The following is an 18,791-nucleotide window of genomic DNA, read 5'->3' as shown; positions in this document are numbered from 1 at the left end:
GCACGCCCTTGCAGAGGCAGGATCCTCTTGGTCCCCGCCCTCCGGCACACCTGTGGTAATTAACTCACCTGCTCCTCATCTGGTGTTTGAGTCGCGGTGGATGCTTACCTTCATTACGTAAATCTGCTCACCTGTTTCCATGTGTGCACCTCTCACCATCTCTCTTCTGTCCAGCAGTCTTCCCTGTTTTCCTCGAGGAGGATTTGTGTGTGTGAGTCGGAGAGAGAAGTCTGTTTCATTATCGAATCTAAAGACTGAGTGGAACCTATCGGACCATCGACTTGGATACTGTACATAGAGACTGTGGATGTTTCCCTTTTTTGAAAGGCACTGCAAATAGCTTTTTCACATCACTGTTAATAAACTCTGCTGAACTGCCTTCTGAATCTGCATTTGAGTCCTGCCTGCTCTCGGACTATGACAGGAGACTGTGCTTTTGAGGCTATATCTCTTAAACGTCAGATCTGCAGGCACCTTTAGAAAGCAACTGAAAGCAATTTGTTTCGATTTAGGTTCGGGCTTGTTTCACCTTGTGTTTTTATCTGCCTGTGTGCATTTAATGTCTGGCTGCCTCATATCTTGCTTTTTAACTGTTTCTTATTGTGAAGCGCTCTGTGACATATGCTCTTTAAAGGTGCTATAAAAATAACGCCGACTCACTTTCCCAAGAGTAGGTCTCTGCAAGACTTCAAATCTAGACCACCGAATGCTTTCTTTCTCCTTTTTTGTTTGTTTGTTTTCACTCGCTCAATAATTCTGCCATTAATGAACTTCCAAAGATGGGAATTATGCATGAGGTCGGGGAGAATGGGAGGCTTTCCCCTCTTACTCACACAGCTGCAGTCAATCATACAGTAGTACTAGTGCACATCCCCACTGATGCTGCAGTCACGCATCCCAGGCTGTAATTTATTTTATGCCGTTAATAACACATAAGACATGCTCGCTGCACACATATGCATATGTTAGTCATTAAAAAAATGCACTCGTATACAATATATTGCAACACTTAATATATGGAAACAGGACATCATACACTTCATTACAACATTTTGACATGTAGTATAATCAGTGTGCCACAACGCTGATGTTACACTGCAAACCGTCCCCCATCATGCACTTCACTAAAGTTAGAGAACATAGCTGAACACTGAGGATGAAGATGGACAGCTCTGTACCTTTTACCCTAATATACTTGGCAATATAGAGTCATTGTCAGTTGAGTAATTACAGTTATGCTTTATTTATGACCATAGCGCTCAAACAAAATGAGCAGGCAGCAAAATTCCTTTTATTCATTAATTTATTGAAGTGTCAGAGGAACTTCAGAAGTCTTCTGACAGCAGGCACAAATCAGTTTACAGCCCCTTTACCGTTTATTGCTGCGGCTAAACGTGTTCCCTTACACACAGTAATACATTATGACCTTCAGCCTCCAGCCATTTAGATTTTTAGACTATTCATTTTCTGCTTCCCTGTGTTTATGCGATTTACCCGCATGCAGGAGTAGGTAGTAATTATCTCACATTCTTGAAATGATTCATAATGCTTTAACATCTAAATCAAAATGCCAGCAAGCAGGGTGCTCTTAGAATACATTTTATCATCAGCACAAACAAAACATCAGCTGTTTATTAGACGGAACGATATGCATGCCCAAATCATTTGAGAAATAGCCCGGAGGATGCAACTGCCTGTCCTGTTCATTAATTTAGCAACTGCTGCAAAGATGCCATCATATCACGTCTCTCCAAAATACTCCCCAATGTTTGCCTTTCGCTTCCCAAACCATTTTTGTTTGTTTCATGTCTTTAGTCAGAAAAAGTCACATCCCGCCTCTCTGTTTTCTCATGCTTTCGCCTTTCCTTTTCTCGGTAATATTCCTCTTTCAAATCCTCCCGGTTTCTGCGTGTCCAGCCTTTTGACGTGATGTGATACATGTCCACACAGTTTCCGGAATATGCATCCCTATACGTAGCTCTGTACACAGCTTCTCTAGCTATTGACTTGGCCTCATCTACTGTCAGCCCCCAGTGAACACCTTGGTCCAAAATTGAGTAGGCATAAGGGGATCCTGAGCCCACAGAGAAAAGCATTCCCCGTAGGCGAGTACCATCACTGCATACATAAAAAAGCCTTGGTCCAGATAAATTCATTTTCTTTCTGATGAAGCACTGCTGAGAGAAAGAAAAGCGTTCATCCTTTGCCAGAGAAACCTTTGCATTGGTGCTATCTACAAAGTTTTTCTGCTCGGTCATTTGATTCTCTGTTGTTTCTCCTCGACTACCAGGACCGGTCTCTGTGCCTCCATGGTAATCACATCCATCGTCCACCTCTCCTCCATCCCACCCACACAACGTGGCAGCCACACACAGCTCAGTTCCTTTGAAAGGGTGAAGCATGTGCGAAAGCAATTTGGCAGCTCCGCTCGTGGACAACCGTCGACCATGGCGAAGTTGGTAAAGCCGCAGCTCGCGAGCCAAAATACGTTTCCAAAGCGCACAGTCGGCTGAAGTGCCTGAGGTCAGGCCCACCAAGTGACTGTGAATGGGCAGGATCTTCTGTGAGGCTGGGCACGCGACGAGGCCTGAGCAACTGGAACGAGTGTCTGCTGCAGCCATCACGCCACCCTGGAACACGAACGCCAAGGTGGTGGTGCCATGAGCCATGGGAAAGGGCAGAGGCACAGACTGTGAAGAGGCAAACGGAAGGCATGCTGGCAAGGACGAGGATGTTAAGAAGGGGTCTTCAGATGAGACGGCGCTGCAGTTCTGGACTGTGCTGATTTGCCCAAACTGTATCGGACTTTCATCTAAGTACTCTGCCACTGGAATATAAAAGTGAAACAAACTTTTGTTATTGCTAAAGGGCAAACCACTCACATAGCTGGAAGCAATCTTTTTTCCATGTGGCACTGCAGGATACTCTGTAGTTAGACGGTCCTCAAAGACAGACTGAAAATTGCATATGTCCTGTAAAGCCATTAAAAGTGATGACCTATGATTTTGTACACCAAAAAAAGAAAAGCTACAAAAGCATATATTTTTTACAGCATTTTCTGCTTGCTTGAAAAAATCAACTCTTCAATAACATCCAATAAAATTGCCTTCAAAAGTTATTCTCTTGTACACATAGGTATGCCATCAAGAGCATATGTGTGTTAAAACACCAGCCACCTTTTATGTAGACCATGTTCGTGTACGTGTGGTTACCTAAAGCAACCCATCAGCAACATTAGCACATGTCATGCCCTTGACTTTGAAACATAAACAGTCAGTGGCCTATGGGTAATTAATTTTGGCTGCCATATCAGGTTGTTTTTCAGATCATATTTCTTCAAAGTCTTGCGTAAGCGCGTTGGCCAAAGAGGACGCAGGGTGATGACAAAGTCTTGGCTCACGTACATCAGATTAAGTTAGCTCTGATGCTTCACTCTTTTGGAAAGGTCCCAAATACAATCACTAATAAAGTGGGTCAAAAAACACTTTTATTACACATCAAGAGTAAATATAGCTGAGCCCTCATGGGCGCTAGCTCTTTAAAAGCATGCTAATCACTGAACTTGAAACACCAGAATTTCAGGTAATGCTGCATTGCAATGCTACACCCATTGCAGCACACGGCTGCTTGTAAATGTTTTCTAGAAGTCTCAAACAGTGAGAGCCAATGTTACTTACCACTCTGAATGTCAAATTTGCTTGTGGTTTTTATTCAGTTTTAAACAACAACAAAAGATGAATGTGTTTCATGTCATCATTTTTGGACATGTTTTCACTGCTTCTGCTCTAATGGTAAGCAATTTTATTCACTCTGTTTCCTTTCCAAGATTCACTCACTTATTCTGCTCACAGGAGACTGCTCTTGTTTTTCAATATACACTACTACAAGCAGTTAGTAACTAACTGGTGATACAGTTTTCAAATTTGGTTGAGAGAATTAAACTTCATGCAAGTCTGTTTTCCCTTTTTGTTCATTTAATTGTATTTCTTTTCCTTCTCTTCACCCAGGGACAGTGTGCTTCACAAGTCATTTCAGCCCACAGCAGTGAGACCCCGCCTGACAATTTTATAGGGTTTGACTCCGTCCCTGACAAAGTGGTAGATGGCTCGGTGGTCCGCGTGCGGTATCGGTGCTCTGGGCAATGTCAGCTTGCAGTTGAGGTGGTGGTGTCCACATTGCAGAAGACAGATTTAGTGGTCTTCAGGAGAAAATGGAAAAGCAGCAGACTCCGTGACTACAGGATCCACCAGGTGCTGCTCAGACTGCCTCCGGCCATTTCATATCAACGCGACTTTTTCAACAGGAACATTTTGGACACACGGAATGTGACAGTCCGTGCTTGGCTGGGCAGTTTTAAAAATGGCAGTGAACTCAGCACATACCACAGCTCCATGTTGAGGATTTATAAAGCGCTGCAGATAATTCCACCCTCTGAGCGGCCAAGTAAACCTCCCACTGGTTGCCCGTCATGGTCGGCTCAACTAATGTGGCAGATGACCAGCCGCAGAATCCATCAGTGTCCACATGAATCAGGTTTGACCCTTTATCACATTGTCATTTCCTCTGCATGTCTCATCTTTATCTCCAAAGCTTTTAAAGACGCATGAAAGTGTTTGCAAATGGAGCCTTTCGCTGTTCTGTTTGATCCCAGACATAATCGATATGCTAAAGTTCCCTCTGGCAAGTACTGGTGAGCGCTTTGGAGTGATCCGCAGGTTCCAGCCTTTTATTGACAGAGCTCTGGAGAGAACCCGGCGTCACGCTGTGACACAGCCCAGGTTGGACTTCTAATTTACCTCATTTTAGCTGGAACGTATTTAGTATGAAGTTCAGCCACACAGCATGAAAAATCTCCAGCTGAGTTTCCAAATGTTGCATCAAAGGATTAAGTAAAACAGAGTGTTTGATATTATATGTTTCAAAGGTACTCTCCAGCCCATTTTCCTTAAATATAAAGTACATAATAGCACTGCTTTGTGTTTATATCAGCAGATTGACAGGTCACAAGTCAGTGATCATTTCCTTTTCAGTGCAGGCATCAGTTAGAACACACTCTACTTTCAGTTTTACTTCAGTGTCTTTTTAAATGACTTTACAAGCTTCACCAAGCCGCTTCACCAGAGCATATAAGCTTTTTACTTACGGTCAATGAAAGACAGCGAGGTCAGGCATTTTTAACAGGCAGCGCCGCGTTTTAAATTCAACCTCATGCTTGAGTGGATGAAGAAATGATTTGTCAAATCGTGTTTCATTGCTTGGCTTCCAGCGTCACCTTATCTGTGTGGATATACCTACTGAAAGGGTGTCAGAAGAAGCTCTGTGGGATCATCCATCACGTCAATAGAAAAAATTTATATGACACAGTTCTGATGCAGCTTACGGACACAGGTGGGTCATGCCAGCTCATATGTAGGGGATTACAAAGAGGTGTCGCAACATGATTGTGAGTGAAGATTTGTGGTTTTTGCGCAGATGTGATTTATTAATAATGCTAGCACAAAAAATATGTATTAATAAAGAGCTTTGGATTTCCTGTGGTGAAATTCACGACTGTCATATGTGCTGTACAGGGAACATCATAATTCAGGCACGAAAGATAACTGGAGAAGATGAAGCATTTCAAGTTCAAGCAATGTTGCCTCTCTTGAAATGGATTAGATTAGACTGTTACATACAGGACTCAGAGGTAAAACGGTGGTGGGATGAGGAATAGAAACAAAATAATGTTCTGGGCAACATCTTATAGTCATTCTTTTTCTGCTGGGTTTTCTTTGGACTTCTAGCTTTTGTTTCCTTTTGGAACAGCTGTAAGATCTTGAAAGATGGTTTGTTTCCAGCTGGGAATCTCCAGGCGATTGCAGTGTGTACTGCAATTTGGAGTTGTTTACAGCTGAGCAGGTTTTTCCAGGACTCATGTATTGTTATGTTTGACTTTCCAGGTGCTGCTGGAAACCACGTGGGATGGTCAAACCCAGAAACATTTATACAAGTACGATTATGATTTTTGGTATAAAATAAGCAAAACACACTGTTGCCAAGTTTCTGGAAAAGAAATATTGTCTGCTCAGTGATTGTGATTGTTGGTTTGAGTGGTATTAAATGTCATAGATTTCAGGACAGCATTCATTACGATGACACAGATGGATACTTTGTGATTGGAGGAGGCAGTTACTTACAAGGCATCCGTGGGTATTTTGGGCCTATCAGATACTACCGTTTTGGAACCAAACAGGTAAAGTGTAAAGAGGTAAAATGTATTCATTTGCTTTGCTTTCTAGCACAGCCTCACTCTAAAGCAGAGTATTATGATCTCAAGGTCATAAAGTATTAATGTTCCATGCCAAATTATGTCAGCAAACAGCCTGACCACGAGTACACAGGTAATGAAATGAAGCAGTGATAAAATCATATGCATTAGTGGACCTGGAAGGTTTTTCCTTATTATCTGCCATATATATGCAGTTTTGGTAAGAATTTTACACCCATCATGAAGGTCATAATAATTTTTTTCAATAATTTTTTCAACTGTTCTTTTTCGGATTGGATTGCTTGTACTGCAGTCATCTTTTAAAAAGTTTTAAAAGTTGGGTACACAAGTTTGGATGCATTTTGGAGTTTTTCTAATCCACACAGGATCAGAATTATACATACCAGTTGAAATATATGCATACACCCCGACTAATATTTGATTAATTATTTGCTAAATGTCCTTTAATTGTTCATTTATCCGTCCCTGGATAAGTCAAAGAAAATGGATGGGTGTATGGTTCTTCAGAAATTTGCACCTCCACTGGACTTTTGGTAGCCATCGAGAAGCTTCATTCTAATTCAAATGGGCAGAATTCTGGCTGGATATTTGCCTGCTCCTCTTGGCAGAGTTGGTAGAGTTCTTACAAATTGGTTGGTTTTACTGGCACAGATCGGGCTTGTAAGTGTAGCCCACAAATTTTCTATCAGGTTGAGGTTGGGGCTTTGGGAAAACCATTGCAGAAGCATATCCATTCCAAAACCAGTTCTGATGTGTGTTCGGGATCATTATTGGAATATCCAATTTTATACAAGTTTCAACTGTCTAGCTGTTTGAGCTAAACTTGAAAGTTTTTTGAGGTAGTTCTCCTTCTTTGTTATTCCATCCACTTTTTTCAGTGTACCAGTAACCAGCAGCATGATGCTAAATAGGTTCTGAGTTTTGGTAATCCAGCAAGTGCTGCCAAATAAATCATTTTATGCATGTAAAGATAAACTACTACTTTCAGTAAATATTCTAAACAAGAATAAGAGATAGAACCTCCTGAACCACTTTTTAAAAGATCTAAATGAGTGTTATGTATATGTGTGATTTTTTACAACCATTACAGATATGTTGTTCAATCATTCCAGCCTTGAAAAACAACAGTATTCATCACTAAAAGCCCCACATTGCCATGACATTCATGCCCATGATGAGTGTAAACTTCTGACCACCATACTATTATCAATGATGAAACTTTTAAACAATGATGGTTTTTGTGAAAATAATCCCTACAAGCCAAAGGTCAAGGCTTCAGGGAGGCCAAATCCCTCTGAACATTCATTTTCAGACAGTTTTTTCCTGCTTGTGAATCTTTATGATGTCAGTGTCATCTGATATCTGTAATAGGGTCATCTCAAGCACAGTTCTCACTGTGAGCACAGAAACCCCACACACTTGCTGGTCAAGCCTCCAATCATATGAATCTAGACTAAAATGTGTATAAAGGGAGAGGAACTATAACGGCTTGTATTAGATAGTGGGTAAACCAAGAGGATGCACCAAGGGCCAGTAAAATATTGCTACGATTTTGGGCTGTGAATCAAGGAAAGATAAGAATAAAGAAACAAAACTGGAAAAGAGCACAGTAGTTACATTTTAAAGACAATTGTATCCTAAATATCTTAAACCCAAACCAAAATAGAACTAAACACGAGGGACATTGTTTGCTTAATCTTTTGCCCACTGATACAACATTACTTTATCACTATTTCAATTATAAATCAGTACAGATCAGATATTCTTAGATTACAGAGATGAAGATGCTGCAATAGCTTGAAGAGATGACACATCATTGCAACAACTGAGAAAAAAACGTTAGCTTTTGATTGCGACTTTTTCCATTCTTGTACAAGTGGTGACGCATACATTTTTTCAAGATGATGACATTTACCATTCAGGAGAAGACTGCAGCGAGTCTGACACACCTCATATGACAGTATAAATACTCATGGGGCTGCGGTGATGTCATGATGACCATTAACTAGGCTTAATACTTCCCATTTCCTCTGTTTTATGTCTGTTAATGCTAATTTCAAATACAGATTTATTCATATCACAGATCAAAAACCAACTTCACTCCATGCCAACATTAAATGAATTGCAGAAGATTCACCAAGAGTGTCAGGATATAAGAGCATTTACAAAAGCTTTTATGCAAGAAGTGAATGAGAATTACCTCCTGTCGCCAGTAAGTAGAGGTAAAAAAAATATTTTTTATATTTCCTATAAAAGCCATGTTGCACCATTCTGGGTGGAGCGACCTTTAAGAGACCTAATATCAAGGGTGTCAATACACTAAAAGTGCACCCATTGAGTATGGAAAGAATGCTGTGAACAGGTTCCTTTTTTTTGTTTCATTTCAGATGTCTGTACCCCCAACTTCTTAAGGCTGTGGGGTCAGTTTGCATCAAAAGAGAAAACATGCACACAAACATGGACGTTTGAAACACAGATAAAGTACAGCACTCTCTTTCAGCTCTTGCTAACAAAGGAGGTGGAAATCAGAACAGGTAGATATTTTTGATCTGGTTATAACCTCAATCACCATAAAATATCTGATTTATAGAGGATACATTATTTAATAAACACCTATCTGTTTCTGAAGGGTCTTTAAACTTGAAGGATCTCGGGAGCGCTTTGTTTGAGGAGACAGTTGGAACAATGTTCTCTGTGGATAAAGCACAAATGAAAATCACATCCCAATCAATGGCTGCGTTACAAGAATCCTCCTGCTTAGGGAATCACAGAGCATCTCTCTTATTGGCCACCATCCATCTCTCCAGCCTGGGACATTCAGTCAATCATGAGCAGGTACAGTCAGTGCCTTCGTTGTGTCTTAATTACTATTCTATCGCACGTAAAGCAATTTGCATGTAACAGGTAATACTAACCCCCTTGCATTTTTCAGGGTCACGTCTATAGTTTGATTGGTGCCTTAGGTGATGACCGTTTTGCCCTGATGCATGCAGGGTACAAACACTTGATGGGAATTGATGGGTTTCCTAAAGACTTGGAAATGGCTTATAGCTACTATTCCAACATTGGAACGCAGACCTGTATCGACAGTTCCAGAGTATATGAAAATAAGGTATGCTTAGATCATTAAGATCACTTCTGAATTTGTGTTTTTATTTGAATAACTAATAATAGCCATGATAATAGAGGAGTTCGTGTAAGTTGAGAGCGGCGTTAGTTTATGCAGGGCATGAAGTCAAGCTGAGCCAACAGTTCAAACAGATTAGCTGATAGCAGCTGATTTTAATGACAGCACACGTCAGAGAATGACTCAGCGGATAATCATCTGAACATTAGATAGCCAGATCTCTTGTAGGCTGTACTATAAATATTTTATTCCAGTAAACGATTAATCAAGCCTGGGATAATTAAAGTATATTTCAGTTTTATGCTGCTCTAGCTTGTCTGTTGCTGATACTGACTCTGTAAGCCACTTTGCAACCCTCCGCCTCATCCCTGCTCCTCCTTAACATAGTGTTACTTAATCAGTATCAAGTGTTTATCTCTGTTGTCTGCTGCTTATTTGCTTACCTTTGCCTCTTCATTATACAACAGTATTACCGAAACAAAAATATAATTACATTTTTCATTTCAATTGTATTTATTTAACGGCAAGTTACAACAGCAGCCTTAAGGTGCTTTCTGTTGTAAGGTAAAGACCCTACAAAGGAAACACCAATAATCATATAACCTTCTATGTGCAAGCGCTTTGGTGACAGTGGGAAGGAAAAACTCCCTTTTAACATTAAGAAACTAGGAGCGGCCATCTGCCACGACCAGTTGGGTTGAGGGGAGGGAGGTTGGGGTGAGGGGCTTATATATGGGGTGAGGGAATTTGTTACATGGGCTCATATAAGATATGCTATAACATACAGTTTGTTCAAGTATATTCAAAAAGCTAGATCTGCATATTTATTTCCTTTAAAGTTTTTTTTAAAAAATAAGATAAAAAGATTGATACCTCTTTCATATCCGTGTATTGAATATGCAACTACAGCGAGCTTAGCTTAAAAACACACAAAGCGCAGTATGAAAAGAGCCATTCAGACACAAATGTATTCATACAAACATGCACGCATGCTGTGGAAATGACATTCTGCCTTCAGAATATGATAATAATGTGTCTGTTAGTCCAGCCATTTGTGAATGATTTAGCTGTGTTGATGAATGGAGGGACTGCACTTGAAAGATGAGGAGGGCACTATGAGAAAAGGCTACATCCGACTGATTTCCTGTTGATTCTTCGAGTATTTAAATAAGCTGCTTCTAATGAACAGAGCTACATGAAAACAACAGAGAGACCTTACTGTCTATTCCAGCTTCAACAAGGCAGTGCACCTAGAAAACAACTGTAGCAAGCCTAGTAGTGATCATTTTTCCGTGGCATATTGACCGAGCTTTTTAAGAGCCGACAACAATCCCCTGAATCCAATCTTGATAAAAGCAACGAAAACCTATTTTCTATTTTCTCTTTCTTTTCGTGTTGTTTTGTCTCTTCTCGGTGGTGTGGGCTCAGCTTAAAGACAAAACAATGATGTCATGCACTTCTGTGCACCAATCAGGATTCAGCACTATTTAAATCACAGTGTTGTGACTGTGCTGGGTTGTTAGCTTATGTCGCCTGTCAGTCAGACTTGGGCAGACTTTGATTTGTTAACTTGAAAACAAAAAAAGGAAAAAGCTAGTTGCTAGTTTCTTTTGTTTTTAACCTTTGACTGTATCTTGAGATTATTTAAAGTGGCTATAAAAAAAAGTGTTGCACAATCTGGGTTCTCTGTCTCGGCTCTCACATCGTTCAAGCTGCAGCATTCTACTGAAAAAGCTCTAAAAGGCCATTAAACTCAAACTCACAAACACAGCGTCTTTAATTTTAATTCAAATTACAATTTTATCTTCCAGTGATTATGAAAATGAGATAATCAAGACGACAAGATTACACTTTTTTTTCTTACACGTCTTTTTCTTTCAGTGCCACAACTTTTGTTTACTTTTGTAGCTCCCTAAATCCCCAATTCACTCTTTCTTTCTTTATATATTATTAACTTTACAATTACAGTTCAGTCAATAGACTGGTATAAAAGCCACTTTTAATCTATTATTTTTCCAAATAATCATGATTTGCCTGTTTTTAAGGTATTCCTGTTAAACTGCTCAGTAACATAAATCAGCCAATCTGCAATCAGTCAGTCAGAATGAACAACTGAATGCATTTAAGAATTTAGACATGGTTGAGACAGCCTACTGAATGAGAACAATCTGCTGTAAAATAGGGAAAAGTGCTGATTTAAGTGATGTTGAACGTGACATGGTTGCTAGTAGCAGATGGCTTGGTCTGAGTATTTCAGAAATTGCTGATCAACTGGGATTTTACCGCATAACCGTGTCTAGGGTTTACATGCTCCAAAAAGTAAATATTTCATATCTGGGTGTTAATACCTCGTTAATATCAGAGGACAGGAAAGACTGGCTAGAATGCTTCGAGCAGATAGGAAGGGAAAAGTAAGACACGTGCAAGGTATGCAGAAGAGCTTCTCTGAACGCACAACACTGGTTGCCAGTCCTGTCAGCTAAGAACAGCAAACTGAGTTCAGCAAAACAGTACACACAGGCTCATCAAAAATGGACAATATGAGGTTGGAAACAAGTTCCCCGGTCCGATGAATTTCAATTTCTGTTGCCACATTTAGATGTTAGGGTGAGAATTTGGTGTAAACATGAAAGCATGAACCTTATCCATCCTGCCTTGTAATGGTGTGCGATGATTTCTTGGCACACTTTGAGCCCCTTAGTACCAATTAAGTATCATTCAACCAGAACAACTTACCTGAGTATTGTTGCTGTCCATTTCCATCCATTTATTACCACAGTGTACCCGTCTTCTGATGGCTGGTAAATTAACCGCTGTAACTTTAGTAGTCAAATATAGTGACGGTAGCGTTTTTACTCATAGTGCTACTATCACCAGTTGTTTACAATCATAACACATCTGTTTGTCTTTTCTAAAGCAACACTCAACTGAACATATCTATTTAAACAATGAAGAAGATTTAAACAGACTGACACACGAGACAAACGATGATTTCCAGTATCTGAAATTCCAAGCAGAGAGAGGAGACATTGAATCTCAGGTATGTGAGATACACGAAATCTTTTGACTTCTGACAAGATGAACTGTTGAAATATGTGCATGTGACCCGTTCGAATTCAGTCGTACTTTAATTTCTCCTTCGTGGTCAATAGCACAGTCAGTGTTCAGAATAGGCTAATAAAAACTCCATTAACTTTAGAAACGCATGGGAACAATGCTGTACTGGGGACAAAATGGAGTCTCAAAGGACATAGTGAGTGCAGCAAAATGGATCGAGAGAAGTGCTATGCAAATGAAGGATCCCTCTGCGATGTACGACTACTCCATCCTCCTGATGAAGGTAGTGTAAGATAGTAAAAATGGCTATTTTACAATTGAATTGAACGATGTGCACATGTGTGTGCGACGTCTGTGTTTTGACAGTTATCGATTCACTGATTGATGTTGATTTGCTCAGGGCCAGGGAGTGAAAAGAAACTACACCCGAGCTTTTCGGCTGCTGAGAAAAGCAGCAGCAATGGTGAGAGTGCACAAGTCAGTTGGTGTGTTTACAGTGTGTGAATTCGCTATGAATACCGGCGTCTGTTTCCTTGCTTTAGGGCTCAATTAACGCCTTGAATGGTTTGGGCTGGTATCATGGGACTGTACTGAAGGACCACAAAAATGCAGCGAAATACTTTGAACAAGCTGCTTTAAATGGGAGCGATGATGGGATGTTCAACCTGGGGATTTATCATCTCAGTGGGATGAACCCAGACAAACCCTGGAGAAATGAGGTTTGATTTCCACAACTTCAGAAATGGATTTTTATCCAGGTATGATCAGCGAGCCAAACTGTGTTTTTTTTTGTTTTTTTTTTAATGATCTGCAGAGTGCTGCTTTTGAGCAGTTTCTCAACGCGTCTCGGTTTGGTCATGTCGCTGCATCAGTGGAAGCTGCTCGGTACCTTTCGATGGGAAGCCTGGAAGGGGTGTCTCAGGATATGAAGAGAGCTGTGATGTAAGGGGCTTTCATTAGCTTGTTGAAGAAAGCTTTGTTATGGGCTGTTGCACTGTAGCCTGCAGCTTAGTGGCATCTAATTTCAATGACAGTGGCTAATTCAAGGTCAGAACCCAGTATTTGCATATCTAAAAATAAGAGCCACTGTCACCACATTATTGTCTGGCGCAGAGAGATTCTGCTTACCTGCTTGTTCCTCTGGTATCTTATGAATTTAAAGAGGCTCCTCCTACAGCTGTTGATGCTTGTGTTTAGAATGACCTCAACAATTCTGAACTATTTTTAGATCGCATTAAAATATTCTCTGTTTAGGTGGAGTTAATTATATCCCATAATACATCAGATGTCTTTTAACCTCTATGCAGCCTGCTGAAAAAGGTCTGTGAGCGAAATGGACACCTTGGATTTATGATCAGAGAGGCTCTTCAGGCCTACCTCCAGGGCTCTTGGTAGGGAAACATTAATTTCAATTACTTTTCAAATGCCCTCATTTAATCATTGTCGCTGCTCTTTATCATTGTCTTTGCTTCAACACATTTGTTTCATTGTGCTTCCAACAGGCAGGAAGCCTTTGTGAAGTACCTTTTGGCAGCTCAAACTGGTCTGGTTTTGGCCCAAAGCAATGTTGCACACCTGTGCGAGGTGAGTGCATGCTCTTTCACTGGTTTAACCCATTATGACTACCCTAAAACAAAACACCGCCTGGGCTTTTCGTCATTATCGTGCAATCACATGTGGAATTCTGATTGAAGCTGATGAACAAATTGCACATAATTCCTCTTAAAATCATCATTGTCACTGTGCACTCGTTCTCCGAAATGCAGGAGCTGAATCTCAGTTATGAATGTCAGTGGAGATATCATAACTACTCTATATTAAACTATGACCCGCATCCTTTCGGTGAGTTTTTCTCATTTCATTTTGCTTTAAATCCATTCTCCCTGTCAATCTGGTCACTGAACAGAAAGTATTTATCTTCTTTTATAGCTCTACTGAAAATGGGAGACTACTACTACTACCATTCCCCCGGCACACAAGAGGACTCATTATCCTTGGCTGAGCAGGCCATATCAATGTATAGCAGAGCAGCACTAGCAGGCAGCCCTCAGGTGACAGATTTACTTCAGCTATAATCTCATCACCCTGTGATAAACTTAATTAAACTTCCACAGGCTCAAGCCCTCCGCAATAAAAGCAACAAACAGCATTGTATTGTGTTATTATTTAGATACTTTCTCGGTGAATAAACCATCACTGCTGTTATGATTTTGTTTTTCATATTGGCTCACAGGGAATGTACAACTTGGTTGTTTTGGCACAAGAAGGCCACAGTCTTCCCCGGAGCATCCTCAGATTCGTTAATGTTTTGCATCATGATGATCTGGATATGGTAATGGAGAAGATCCTAAAAAGGTGCTTTTTAAAATTAAATCAGCTTTCACAACCACAGTGAATAATGATGGTCATTAATGGGGTTTCTAGTACGTTAGTACTGCCATTTGTACTGCCAGAAATACTGCCATTTGAACAATACTACAAAGGTTTAATATTCCTAATGTATATTTTCAGGAAGCTTTGTAGTGGTACATTTTTTAAATTACTTTCTTGCCATGTGTGAGATAAAGTGATAGTTACCACTCCTGTCTGTCTGCACTGCTAAATCCACCTTTGTTGTGGAGTTGTGCCGGCTTTGCTCATCTGTGTTTAGTTTGAGCTGAAGTTTTTGACAAAGGCAGTTAGCTAACAACAGTGGTTCCCACTTATCAGCCACAGCCTCAGAACCATCCATCCATTCATTTTCTTTTACTCATCCTGTTCAGGGTTGCAGGGGGGGCTGGAGACTGTCTCAGCTGTCAAAGGGGCGACTTGCAGGGTACACCCTGGACAGGTCATCAGTCTGTCACAAGGCTAATACAGAGAGACAACCCTTCGCACTCACATTTACACTGACGGCCAATTAGAATCACCGATTAACCTAACATGCATGCCTTTGGACTGAAGTACCTGGAGAGAACCCACGCAAACACAGGAAGAAGATGCAAATGTCAAAATGCTAAATACTGCCTGCATCTCTCCATGATGCATAAGGTGTCATTTGGCTTTGGTGCCTTCACACAATAACAGACAGATAATCCTATTTTAGCAGTTTACAAAGTCCATTAAAAAAGGTTTGAGAGATGGCAGCGTCATTAGTCGCGGGCTTATCAGCCTGGGGGCTTATGCCCATTTGCACTTACACACTTGCTGTTTCATTCAGTTTCCATTGCTTTTTACTTTCACATGCTTTTCAGGTTTAGGAAAAGGTTGTAGTTAGGGTCAATATATACTTTAGACCCTTTTGGTTGATGACATGCTTTTGACATGTCTAGCAAGTGACACTCTGCAGCCAAAGGACATTGTTTGTGTAACTGAGACATGCCAGCTATTTTGCTATTATTAAGTGTTCCAGGATTGATAACCGACTGGTGCATCGCTCTGGTACAACTAAAACAGCTCTGATCTTTCAGAGGAACACGAGACCCCCGGGTTATCCTGCGGTGCCTTGCACCTGGGGGCTCAGGGGATGGGAGCTTGTTCCAGCACATCCAACGGATCCTCACTTGAATCGGAAACTGAGGAGTCTGGATCAAAGCAGTGAGGCAGGGCACACTGACAGGGAGGTCAGGGTCATCAGTACATAAAAAGAGGGATACACACTCCAGCTCCGAGACATTTTCCAGCAGAATTTATTATCTCAGTTCAACTCTTATTTAATACATGAGGTTTATTATGTAACCTCTTTTTCCATTCAAGACAAAATACACAGTGTATGCTTTAGGATATAGACACATTGTGATGGACAAGTTGCTATGAGCATGCAGTGTCCTTGGTGTCTCACTCAGATCCAGCCCCTGTTTGTCATGTCTGCTTACAAAATAACAACATAGTGACAGCTAAAATGCTCATGGTGAGACTTCAAAAGAGAACACCACAGCCCAGTAAGTGATGCTACAGTGATGTTGCAGTCTATCTTTTAATGAGAACTCTACGTCTGCAAAATGCTGAAACGAGTGGAATATTTCAAACGAACTGCCATCCGCATTAATGCCAGGACACAAATTTTCCAATAACATGATTTTTTATGATAACAGTTTTATTCATCTGTCAGTGGTTTGAATCTGCTCGTTGAATGTGGGCTTCTACTGCTATTTCTAAATAGGTATGAGGGCATGTTATATTATATTTTTTTTATCTCATGTAACACAGTTTTCATGTTTATCTCATAAGATGTGTAGACATGGAAGGTGAAGAGGCAGTGACGCCCTGTTCTTTAGCTCTGCTTGGACTCCAGATGGGAAAAGCCTTGAGGAGAATGACTCAGAATGGTGCACAGCTCCTCTTGGTAAGCATAAGGCGATATACTCATGCTGTGTGTAGTAAGGGGAAACATACCACACGCTGCACTCACAAACTACAGAATATTAACATCCTTCAGTTTTTGAAAAATGCAAAAATGTTAATTTTATCTTCATCATGAGTATGGCGTTTTGTTTTGTGAATGGAAATGTGAACTGCCTCTTTGTAATTCTTTGTAGGCATATGCATCTCTTCTTTCTGTCCTTATCTTTGCTGTTGTGGTGCCTTTGCAGAGCAGTCTTGGTAAGTATTTGTGTGGTTCACTACTGCGCTTAATTGCCAGTGGTTGCCACAAGATGGTGCAGTTTCATTATACATTGCTTTACACTACCCATTTTTATGATTTGCAAATTTGCAAATAATCTATATACTGTCAGTGTCGTGTTTGCTGCTGGAAGTGTCTTTACAACCGTTCATCCTCCCTCTTTTGTAAATTAACACAGGGAACAGAAATCCTACAAATGCACTAAGGGCAAGGACATCACCTGGAAGCTACAATGGCGGTGTCGTGAACAGGGAGCAAGATGGCATCATGGGAAGAACCTACAGAGGGGCATGGAATCTAAGGCTTACCATGAATGGGGAGCAGTGGTTGCGACAGATCAGCGATTTGGCCGTGACTGCGTCTGGCGTATGCCTGTGTGCTTTCTGGACCACACTCCTCTATCATCTTTTATGACATAAGATACCAAGAAGAGTGATCCCATAGCCACAGCAAAAGCCTCAGACGCTACATATTGTAAGAGCACACATTTAGCAGATGAGTTACAGAACTATTCGTGTGACACATTTGTGTTTTGGAGGCTTGTGACAGGAAGGGGAGAAGGAAAAGAAGGTCAGGTTGTGAGCAAGCTGCTTTGGTTGAGTTAATAATTTTTCTCCTGTAATCATTTTTTTTGTTTTATTTGTGGAAAATAAAATGCTTACCATACAATCTGAATCTAAAGATGTTTTTATTATTTATAATAAAAAACATAAATGTGACAGTTCTTTATATATATATATATGTATATATAAAAGCAACAATCAATCAATCACTGATGGATTAGACGTTACACCAGAAGCTGTGTTTTAATAAGTCAACTATTAAGGCTTGTCCCTGGTCCTATCAGCGGCATGTTGATGATAAATGTCTCTCAGGAGACAAGACATGCAGCATTAGTCTGCAGGGCACTTAACTATTGTTCCCAGTATACAACCGGAGCAGTGGAATTTCAGTTGATATTGACTGAGTCTCTGTTAAGCAGCTGCTTTTGGTTGATATCTCAGGTTTCGCCATCACTAAGGAGAGTTTGGCTGGAAAGGAAATTAGTATAACAATTGGTTACACTTCAAACACAACTTTAGAGCATGTGTCGGAGTGTTTAAAAAAAAAAGTAATGCGCCTCTGTGGTGTTGTTGTTTCTGCATTCATAAAGATAACAGGCAATTTCCTTTGAGGGATTGTGTTTCTATGGCTGCCAATGAACACGAGGAAGAGGCAGTGTCACTCAGTTCATAACAGTTATTTACAGCTCTGAGTGACTTGTGATGATGTGCAGTTTATAGCTGGTATTCACTGAGCTGTCATTAGTTAAATAAGGAGTTTTACAGTGTAAACAGCTCCATGTGGCACTCCGTCAGTGTAGAGTGACGTCTGTGTATAATTTGGGGATGGACTAATGATCTCCCTCTTCCTTCAGCTATCTCTGTCCACGATGTTGTCTATCTCTGGCTTTAAACACTGCCTACACACACTGCAGTAATCTCTAGGCTAGTGTTTTCTGCAGTTTATGTGGTAGAAATTTTTTGTGAAGGTCATCATAGGACGTAAGTCAAAACAAAACAACTTTTTTTAACGTGCTGTTAAGCAAAATAAGGTATTAATGTCATGGCCCTGGGTCATGTGACCCAGTATTCTGAGTTTCTTGGTGTTTTGTTATTCTTTTTAGTGTAGTTTCATTTCGGTTTATCTAGTTACATTCTGCCATGTTTCATGTCTAAGTTTTCTTTGTTTGTCAA

At 40.5% G+C, this 18,791-nt stretch overlaps 2 protein-coding genes across 2 annotated transcripts; one reads left to right on the top strand and one right to left on the bottom strand.

Annotated features, from left to right (window-relative positions):
• Positions 1–896: 896 nt before the first annotated feature.
• Positions 897–2,984, bottom strand: psmb11b (proteasome 20S subunit beta 11b). Its single transcript, XM_085149931.1, has one exon. It carries the CDS (start codon positions 2,982–2,984, stop codon positions 1,812–1,814), a length of 1,173 nt encoding a protein of 390 aa, XP_085006057.1. The 3' UTR covers positions 897–1,811.
• A 682-nt stretch (positions 2,985–3,666) lies between these two features.
• Positions 3,667–17,730, top strand: LOC146491033 (protein sel-1 homolog 3). Its single transcript, XM_085149928.1, has 24 exons — positions 3,667–3,791; positions 4,008–4,533; positions 4,652–4,778; positions 5,267–5,388; positions 5,571–5,686; positions 5,940–5,989; positions 6,109–6,232; positions 8,352–8,490; positions 8,656–8,802; positions 8,898–9,103; positions 9,201–9,380; positions 12,313–12,435; positions 12,595–12,735; positions 12,853–12,915; positions 12,995–13,171; positions 13,267–13,394; positions 13,760–13,843; positions 13,955–14,036; positions 14,219–14,294; positions 14,382–14,503; positions 14,686–14,807; positions 16,662–16,776; positions 16,970–17,033; positions 17,234–17,730. Exons 1-24 carry the CDS (start codon positions 3,735–3,737, stop codon positions 17,467–17,469), a joined length of 3,327 nt encoding a protein of 1,108 aa, XP_085006054.1. The 5' UTR covers positions 3,667–3,734; the 3' UTR covers positions 17,470–17,730.
• Positions 17,731–18,791: the final 1,061 nt, after the last annotated feature.

The sequence above is a fragment of the Neolamprologus multifasciatus genome, chromosome 23, assembly GCF_963576455.1.
Source record: "Neolamprologus multifasciatus chromosome 23, fNeoMul1.2, whole genome shotgun sequence".
NCBI classification, from domain to species: domain Eukaryota; kingdom Metazoa; phylum Chordata; class Actinopteri; order Cichliformes; family Cichlidae; genus Neolamprologus; species Neolamprologus multifasciatus.
The sequence above is the reverse complement of the archived record's forward strand: the minus strand, read 5'-3'. Positions and strand labels throughout refer to the sequence as shown.